General features: G+C 57.2%; 1 protein-coding gene across 1 annotated transcript; it reads right to left on the reverse strand.

Annotated features, from left to right (window-relative positions):
- Nucleotides 1-294: 294 nt before the first annotated feature.
- Nucleotides 295-7,588, reverse strand: LHX1 (LIM homeobox 1). The gene is made up of 5 exons (XM_054574806.1): nt 6,320-7,588; nt 4,254-4,480; nt 3,897-4,174; nt 2,371-2,536; nt 295-2,015 (listed from the first exon to the last, which is right to left on the reverse strand). Exons 1-5 carry the CDS (start codon nt 6,487-6,489, stop codon nt 1,636-1,638), a joined length of 1,221 nt encoding a protein of 406 aa, XP_054430781.1. The 5' UTR covers nt 6,490-7,588; the 3' UTR covers nt 295-1,635.
- Between the last annotated feature and the right edge of the window lie 1,552 nt (nt 7,589-9,140).

Genomic DNA, 9,140 nt, shown 5'->3' on the forward strand with positions numbered 1-9,140 from the left:
CAATGGGGTTTAACCACAGCCAAGGCAAAAAACATATCCCAGTCCTGTCTCACTTGTGAGGGGTCATTCAGCTCTCCATCCTGCCTCCCTTCCAGTTCTTAAAACAGCAAATAACACGCCAATTATCTAAACATCAGATTTTCTAGTTTTATTAAAAACTCACAAATTTATTCAACATGTTTTCTTTCATACAGTGAATGGTCTAATATGCACTGGAGGTCACACAAGCTTAGGTTTATCAGAACAATAAAAGACATATGAGAAATTTAATATATAAAGAAAAAAGTAGCAGCTATTGACTGCATATTTGACCATAAAATTTAAATATTTTGGACTTTTATTTTAAAGACACAAAAATAAAACCTGTGTGGGTCTATATAAGTCATATTAACAATTCCATGAATGTTCAACAGGACTAAAAATTAGCAAAGATGTTTTTTCTTAAACCTTGTAACACTTTTTTTTTTTAACACTTTCTCAGGTTGTGGTGCCAGGCACCTTTACAGTATTTGTGCTATAATTATTCTATTTGGCAAATGTCCGAATATCGTGTTTTCTCTTTGCTTCGTGTAAACAACACCTTTTTACATACTAGCACAGTGAGCTGTGAGCCCTGCAAATCTGTCAGAACATCTACAGGAAAAGAAAATGAACAATTTTGGTTGATTGCTCAAAACATTTTGTTTTTGAACAAGAGGTTTCAAAACAGGATATATTAGTAAAACACTGAACTCCTGAATTTAACATTATACGTAAACAGTTGACTGTTTTTAGTTCAATAGTCTTTTTTTAAACTTTGTGTGTGTGTGTGTGTGTGTTCGCGCGCACGCGTGCGCATGTGTGTGAGAAAGTAGAACACTTTTCTTAGTACAGCTGATGTTCAAGTCATTTTACTGAGAGGTCTGGCCCGAGACCATTCTATCCAGTGTGTCTGTGTGTGTCTGTGTGTGTAGAGCTTTGTGAAGGTAGAAGAGTTGATACTGAGGGCTTTACATTTAGAATTTTGCAATTTTGGCAAAAACAAAAAGAAACAAAAAAACCCAGAGACAAAATATATATATATATAGTCCCACCTGATGCACAGCAGGTCGGCGTTTCTGAAGCTCTAAGAGTTTGTTGTCGCTGTTGCTGAACTCTGAGACCAACGCTATTACATTTCCCAGAGCCAGACCCCTCCTGGCTGGCCTGGGAGCGCCCAGGGACGTTTCACCTCCCAATCCTGCGGCAGGCGCAGCCTCCCTCCCCGCGGCTCCTGGCACCACCACCGTGCTGTGCGCCCGGCAGCCGCCGTGGTTGTTTCCGTGCCGCTACCGGTTAGACGCGCACGCCCGCGGTATCTGTCCACGGAGCCGGGTCCAGGTGGGAGGTGGAGACAGGTCTGCATTTCCCTTCGGGAGCCCCAGGCCTGCACCTTGCCAGCCAGCTCTCGTATCCCGGTCCTCCCTCCAGGCAGATTTGGATCCTATTTCATGTCCCCCTTTACCATCCGGTCTCCCCAGATGGAAAATGGTCCCCGAGGCTGGAGGAAGGTGGGGGAGTGTAACTTGCTTTTTATTTTTTTTCTTTTTTCTATTTTTCTTAAATAAAAGTTCGTTTCTGTACAACCACGAGCTCCGCGGACCGTGTGAGACTCCGCTACCACACGGCCGCCTCGTTCATTTCGGGAGGGTGAGACAGGTGGTTCCCATAGCTCGCCCCGCCGTTGACCGACAGCGACGAGAAGGGCGGGCTGGGCCCAAAGACCTCAGCGGACATTGAGTGTAGAGGCCCGGGCAGGCTGGGCTCGGGGCTGGGCGAGTCCCCAGGGGGATGCGCCAGGATGTCAGTGAACCGCTGCGCCTCACTCGACGGGTGGTGGCCGGGCAGAGGGTGCTCCAGACCGCCCAGGGGAGTCCCGGACGGCCCGGACGACGACACGAAGGGTAGGTCCACCGGCGTCTGAGCCTGCGAGGACGGAGGGCCTTGCGGGAAGAAGTCGTAGTTGCCCCCGGGCCCGTAGTACTCGCTCTGGTAATCTGCGGAGCGGCAGGGAGGAGGATGTCAAGGCCAGGCCCTGGGTGGGGTGAGGTGGGGTGGGGTGGGAAGGGCAGGGCGGGGAGGCGGGCCCGCCAGTGGGCTGGGGAGGGCAGCGCGGGGCACTCGAGGTTCGTGGGTTCCCCCACCGAGCTGGGACCAGGGAGGAGGCTGCGTGCACGAAGAAGCTGCTCCCTGCCAGCCCACCCACCCCGTTCAGGGGCGAGAATTGGACCCTCGGTCTCACTACCTCTCCCCTGATTTACTTCCCAGCCTCCGCCCATCTCTACGCTGCCACCCGCTTACAACGAAGCCAACCCCGGCTTGGCCGAGCCCTGCACGGGGCAGCGCACCCACCTCCGTAGAAGGAGAAGGGCCCGTTGGGGATGAGCTCGCCCGGCTCCAGGCGGTCCACGAGCGGCCGCATTCGGCGCGGACTGCGGAAGAAGGCGTGGCGCCGGGCGCCCAGCGCGCTCAGCTGCTTCATCCTCCGTTCCTTGGAGCGTCGGTTCTGGAACCAGACCTGAAGCATACATGCCGTGGGGTGACGCCACAAAGTCCCCACTCCCCACTCCGGGTGTTCTGCCCGGCCGGTACCTCACCCGTCCACCGCCCAGCTCTCAGGGCTCCGCGTGTGCGTGAGCGCGTGTGTTGTGTATGAAGGTAGCGGAGGGGGGGGGGTCCTCTGAGTAGGACAGCGCAGGGCAGCCCCTCAGCCAATGGTGAACGGGATTCCCGCCTGGAGGGCCTGGGCAAGCCGCCGGGCCCAACGTGAGGCAGTTGGAGTTGTTTCTAACAGTCATACTGTCACAGTTACAGCTTCTCGGGGGCTGTACACACATAAACACTCAACCTCCTCAAGTAGTGTCAGACACACACAGCTTTCCTTTCATGGTCGTTGGCAGCTCCCTTCCCAACATGATAGTGACAGAGAACTAAACAGCCTCCTGTTGACACTCAGTCTCCCAGTGATAGAGACACCAAAACGCACAATCTCCTTTTCACACCCATACACAATCTCCCAGTGCCAAAGATGCTTATCCACGGCCTCTCACTCATAGTGACACAGACAAGTAGTCTCCAATTCACATGCACACACGTTGGCACCATCTCCCAGAGGCCGCAGGGCCTCTCTCAGAGGGCAGCTTTCACACGTGTGTCCACGCACACTCAGCCTCCCAGGCACATCCACCCACACGGAGCATCCAGGCACGGTGAACCGGACACCTAAACTTGGGCCTGAGAATCGACTCGAATCACATGCAGTCTCAGATCTTTACAACATCGGCACAGCCGGCTGCCCAGATGGCCACCTCCTCTCCCCATCCCACTTGGGACTGCCCGAGGTAGGGCCGACTCCCACAGGATGGACAGCCTCACCTTCAAACCAGGAGCTCCACCTCTCTTCGAAGGAGAAGTCTCTGGTTCAGGACTTGTCTAACTGGGACAAGAGACCCACAAAATTGGGTTTGGGGCCGCAGGGGGTGATCTCGTTGTGCATAAGCCAGAGGAACCAATTACATTCGACATGCATAGCGACCTCTGGGCTCCTTTGGAACAGGGGTAGGAGGCGCAGGATAAAGGGTCCCAACTCTCACCATGGTGCCAACAATGTCCCTTCCTCCAGCCTCGCTGAGCTCCCTTTTTCTCTCCCCCTCTGCCACCACTATCACTTGCGTTGGACCAGGAAGAGGAGGAGACCTAGGAATTTCCAGTAGTTCTAAGCATCAGGCGGTGCTTCAAAGGTTGCAAAGGGTAGGGGTGTGTCTGGGCTTCTCCTCGGCCCCCCAGCCAGCCTCCAAGAACTTGTTCAGCTCCTGGAAGCTGGCCTGGAGGAGCCGTGTGGGTCTCCGGGGAACTGAGTGGCACGCCGGGTCCCTGACCTGAATGACGCGCATGTTGAGGCCAGTCTCCTGAGCCAGCTGCTCACGGATGTGGCGCGTGGGCTTGGGCGTCGCGGCGAAGGCAGCCTTCAGCGTCTCCAGCTGCTTGGCTTTAATGGTGGTGCGTGGCCCCCGCCGCTTGGCGCCCAGGTTTTGGTCGTCATTCTCGTTGCTGCCCCCTTCCTTGTCCGATACGTTGGCGCTCTCCGAATCCTTGGCGTCGTCCTGCGACGGGTCTTGGGAGTCCGGAGACAAACTGGGGTCACTGCCCGTGGTGGCTGGGGAGAAGGAAGGGACAGGTGAGCAGTGGCCTTGGCGGACCTTCCTCCCCCAGGACCTGCCCAACTGGGGCCTCACCCGAGTGGAGGCTGTTCTCTTTGGCGACACTGCTGTTGCTTAGGTAATCCTCTTTGCAGACAAACTTGTTCTCATCGATGATGTACAGCTCCTCGCCGGTGGAGAGCTGCTTGTTACACATCATGCAGGTGAAGCAGTTCAGGTGAAACACTTTGCTCCGCGCTCTCCGCACCAGGTCGCTAGGGGAGATGCCCTGCGCGCAGCCGGCGCATTTGGTACCGAAACACCTGCAGGGCGGTGGCGGGGAGGGGGAGGTTGGTTAGGGGAAGGGGGCACAGAGTCAGAGAGAAGGGCATGGAGAAAGAAGTAGAAAGTGGAGGAAGGCGAAGAGGAAGGGGGAAAAGAAGAGATATAGCTAAAGAGTAAGAAAGGCAGAATCCTGATCAAGCAGGCAAGGAGACAGGAGAGAGAGCGCGGGGCACATGAAAAGTCGGGGAGGAGGTACACACGGCTAGAGTGAGAGAGCGAGGGGCCCAACCTGCTGCCACCCCTAGCCTCATACCCAGTGTTGTCCCAGAGCGAAAAAGTGCTGCCGAAGAAGGCGGCAAGGTGGCGAAGGGGAGAGGGAAGGAGGCACTTATTTTCCGATTAGATTCAGAAAACAGTCAAATTCTACTCAGAGCTCCATATAAAGGCCTCCCGAGCGCCGCTTTCCTCTCCTAGAGTTGCTTCGCTTTCTCCATCAAAGGACCCGCGCACGGGCGGGGGGATTGGCAAGATCCAGTCCCGCCGCGGGTGAACAAACAGCCGCGGAGAGCACAGACGGCCGCAGCTGGACCGCCGCCACGTTCAAGCCCAAAGCAGGGCAGGTTGGCGCAAGCTAGAGCCGTGGCTTGGCTTTAGGTGCCGGGCGGCACTTTGCGGGAGCCAGACCTCTGGGGCCCACTGGCAACCCGCACGGTTCGCAGCTCCCCGGCTGGGTTTCAGCCAGTACAAGGGAAACTGGGAACGGCCCGCCAAGGTTCAGAGGCGCAGCCTGTGCTTCCTCCTGGCAATACCAGTCTGCACAGCGCTTAACTCCGCGGTCTGCCTCAACCAGAGCCTCGCGTCCTGGGGCGGCATTGGGGACAGGTGGCTTTGAACTCCGACCGCCTCTCCCGGTTTGATCTATCACTACAGACTCCGAAGAAAACAGCCAAATAAACTGGGAGATTTCAAGCACGGCAGGGGAATTACAATTCACATTTGCTCCTGTTCTCTATTGGCTTGTGTATTTGTGTAGATTTGGTGACAAAATAGTGAGCTTAAGAGAATACAATTGAAATGCTAAACGAAGGAGGAGCATCAGCAGAAATCTCTGCTTTCCCCCGGGGTTTCTGCAAGGAGGTGGCTGAGGGTGACGAGCAGTGCTTGAGAGAATTCCGCGTGGAGCTCGGGCCTCAGAGCCGAGGTCCGCCTAGGGTGGGGGCCAAACCTCGCGCCAACCCCCAGCCCGGGGAAGCAGGGGAAAAGATGTTCGAGGAGGTTACAGCCTTGTGGCACTTCACAGTCCCCGAGAGGCAGTTTGTCTAGGCGGGGGCTTGGGGTTTGGGGAACGCCCCTGGATGTGCAGGATAGGGACTCTTTCCTGCAGCTGCCAAGGCAAGCGCCTCAGACACCCCATGCAAAAACCTCGGCGGTTCCGCCAAGACCTCCCGGAAAATGAAAAGTCGGTGGCATGGAGCTAGACCAGGCTTCACAGCTCAGCCTGGAGGGCAAGCAACCCAGGACGCAGGGAGAGTGCAGTTGGAGAGCTCCACGCACTGGAAAAGAGAGGAGCCAGGGCTCCAAAGCTCGAGGTCACACTGCCTTCCCCCAAGCTCGTAGGGGCTTTTGGGCCGAGGCGGGCTCAGACCTTTTCTTCCCAGGCACGTGTAGCTAAGCCAAGACCCACAATTTACAGTATGCAAGCAGGGCCACGTCCCGGGCGCCCAGCGGCCAGCTGGCGAAGAAGTGGGCGCCTGTGGGACTTGGCTGCCCTCTTCAAAGGCAGCTCCTCACGCGGTCACGCTGACCTCTGATCTGCGGCTAGCCGCGGAAGGGCCCGCGGGGAGAGAGAAGCAGAGGCTCGCGAGGAAAGTACTCACCGGAAGAAGTCGTTCTTGCAGTAGAGCTTGCCTTCCCGGGAGAAGCACTTCTCGGTCAGGTTGCATTTACATTCACAGCACTGGACGCACTTGACGTGCCAGGCCCTGTCCAGCACGTTTAAGAGGAAGCGGTCCAGGATGGGCCTTTTGCAGCCGGCACAGTGCACCATGGTCTTTGGTTTGGTCGGGTGAGGCCCGGAGAGAGAAGAGCAGGTAGAGCCGAGGGGATGACTCCCAAAGACGACCGAAACAAGCTCCCCAACCCCTCCAAAAAGAGGATACACACTCGGCGGTGCAAGCCAAAACCCACACCAGGAAATCAAAAGAGGGGGGAACACGAGGCAAAAGGGGGTTGGAAGCGCCTCGGTGGTGCACAGCCCGGGAGTCCCAAGGCTCCGGGGCACAGCAGCGCCGCCGCAGCTCCTGGGGCGAGGAAAAGGGTCTCAGGAGGACGCGAAAGCGACTCTTCTGCCCAGAACCCGCGGAAGAGTGAAGGTCACCGAGAACGGTGACGGTAACGGAAATAAATAAATAAAACGGAGACGGTGAACGAAGAGTACGACGCAGCGAGCTGTTTGCAGGAAAAGCGCCGCTGAGTTCTCTTGGGCTTGAGGTAGAGCTGTCAGAAGTCAAAGTGCATCTGTTTTTGTTGGAGTATGAGGGTGGGTGTATGAGTGCCCGGCTGCTCGCCACCGGGATTTCCTCTCCTCTTTTTATAAAAGAAAAGAACAAAATGAGTAGAGAAGCTTTGGATCCTAAACTGCCGGCATCGCACAGCGGGTTGGGACGCGCTGGGCGCCCACGGTGGGCCGGGAGAGGGGGCGGGGGCACACCGAGGGGGGAGGAAGGGAGGGGAGGCAGGAAGAAGATCTCCTTGTTGACTGTTCTTGTTGCCTAGGTTTCTCCCCTTTTGGAGAAGTGTTTGTGTCAATCGAGACGGAAAGGGACAACTCCAGGAGGACGCAGCCAGGCGCGCTCGATCGCTTCCCACCGCCCCAGCCCCGTCACCTCGGCCCAGGCCTGCCTGGCGGCCTCCTTGTTCTCGGTACCGCCCTCCCTGCGCCTGGTCTCCTTCGGGGAGGTGAAACAGGCTGGCTCCTCACCGCGCCTGGCCGTGCATCGTGGCTCCAGTCACAATTCGCGGCCGCCTGGGCGCGCAGCCCCGCATCGTTGGCCCACGCTCCGGCTGCCTGTGTCCAACCCCACAGTCGCTCGACTTTCTTTTCTTTTTCTTTTCCCCTCTTTTTTCGTTCTGGTGGCAAATCTGGGTTTCCTTTCTAGCCTCTTTCCTTCCTTCCTTTTTTTTTTTTTTTTTTTTTTTCCTTTTGCAGCGGGAGGAGTCGAGAGGAGGGGGAGTAGCTTGGAGAGCTTTTTAAAACGTCCTGGTGCAGCGGCTACAGTTCTGCGCGGCGGGAACAGCTCGGCACCAGCTGCCACTGTCGCCGCCCGGGCCGCGGTTCGTTGCTGGCTCTCCCTGGACAAGCGTCCCTCTATCCCTGGTTTCCTGGCCCAGTCCGCCGCCTCTGCGCGTCTCTCCCCAGCTCCGGCGGCTCGGTCACTGCTTCTGGCTGTTGGCTGAGCTCAAGAAGCCCCCTCGCCTTAATGCAGCGCCCGCCGACGTCACCGCGGCCTGCGACCAATCAGCGGCTCGCGGTCCCTCTGTAAACCATTCTGCATCCCCAGGCCGAGGAGAGTGCGGGGAGACCGCGTTTAGAGAATCAGTGGCGGCTGCATCCGCGGCCCGGCGCTTTGCGGCCGGCGGGCTGCGAGATGCCCAGGCCCCCTCCTGCTCCGGTAAGGCCTCGGTTTCGGTGGGAACGCGGGAGTAAGCCAAGCGGAGAGCAGAGTTCTGCTGGAGGGGGGGAGTAATCCAAGATCAAACCTTGTTGAAGGTTGGGGTGCAGCTGGGTCTGGGAGCCTCAGCGGACCTAGTGCACTTGTTTGGCTTTGCAATTCATTGGGTGTTGGCTTTTCCCCTCTTCTTCTGTCATCCTTGGCCTGGAAGTTTGGCCCGGGCACAGCTCGCGACTTTGGGGGAGTGGTGGAGGGAGGGCCTTTGGCAGCAGAATCTCCCTCCGCCGGTCCTTCCTTCTGTTCCCCCCTCCCCCAATCCATCCAAAGTCCACAGGGACCCAGTCCCTGGGAGATCTGGCTGTTTTCCCGCCGCGCAGTCTTGTAAAGTTGATTCCGGCAGTTTCCTGGTGGGGGCGAGGAAGACCGGAGGCTCGGAGCCCAGGAGAGGAAAGCAGTGGGTGGGGAAACGCCTCTGGTGAAGAGTTGTAAAAACCCGGGTGAGAAGTTGTGAGAAAACTGTGATCCGAAGAGATCTTTTACAGACAAAAACAAGCGACCATGAGAGAAGCAGCGGGGATACAGCGGCGTGTGTGTATGTGTGTGCGTCTGTGTTTGGGGAGGGGTGTAGGTGGGAAAGGGGACGTCCCTGGTGCACCACAGAGAACTGCAATGGATTGGGGAGTGAGCGCAAGGGCAGAGTGAGCCTGGCTTCCCGCCCTCCCCTTTTCCAGGCTTCGGGCTGGCACCAACTTCGCGACACAGCCGCCGGCAGCGCGCACCCTCCGTAGTTCACTCTCCTACCTCCCTGACTGCGCTCAGAGTATAAACTCGAGACCACTGCCCCCGGGGGCGGTTTGCCGCGGACGTGGTGGTCGCTTCGGAGTCCTGAAAGCCTTAGCCCCGAAAAGTCAGCCTGGTTCCCTCGCCCAGGGCAGTCAAAGGCCAAATTCCGTTTCGACAGCACCATTTCTATGCTTAACTGGGATTTTCCCCGAAGTTTCAAGGCGGCAGGGCTACGGAATCCTGC

Source organism: Pteronotus mesoamericanus, unplaced genomic scaffold (genome assembly GCF_021234165.1).
Source record: "Pteronotus mesoamericanus isolate MK-2021 breed Mesoamerican mustached bat unplaced genomic scaffold, CSHL_Meso_final contig_269, whole genome shotgun sequence".
NCBI classification, from domain to species: Eukaryota; Metazoa; Chordata; class Mammalia; order Chiroptera; family Mormoopidae; genus Pteronotus; species Pteronotus mesoamericanus.

What these genes read in the sequence shown, in the direction of transcription:
- LHX1 (XM_054574806.1), bottom strand. Translation starts at nt 6,489, where the DNA reads ATGGTGCACTGTGCCGGCTGCAAAAGGCCCATCCTGGACCGCTTCCTC. An exon ending in TGCAAGAACGACTTCTTCCG is followed by an intron (nt 4,481 to 6,319) that starts GTGAGTACTTTC and finishes ACCGCCCTGCAG; the next exon opens with GTGTTTCGGTACCAAATGCG. An exon ending in AGAGAACAGCCTCCACTCGG is followed by an intron (nt 4,175 to 4,253) that starts GTGAGGCCCCAG and finishes CCTTCTCCCCAG; the next exon opens with CCACCACGGGCAGTGACCCC.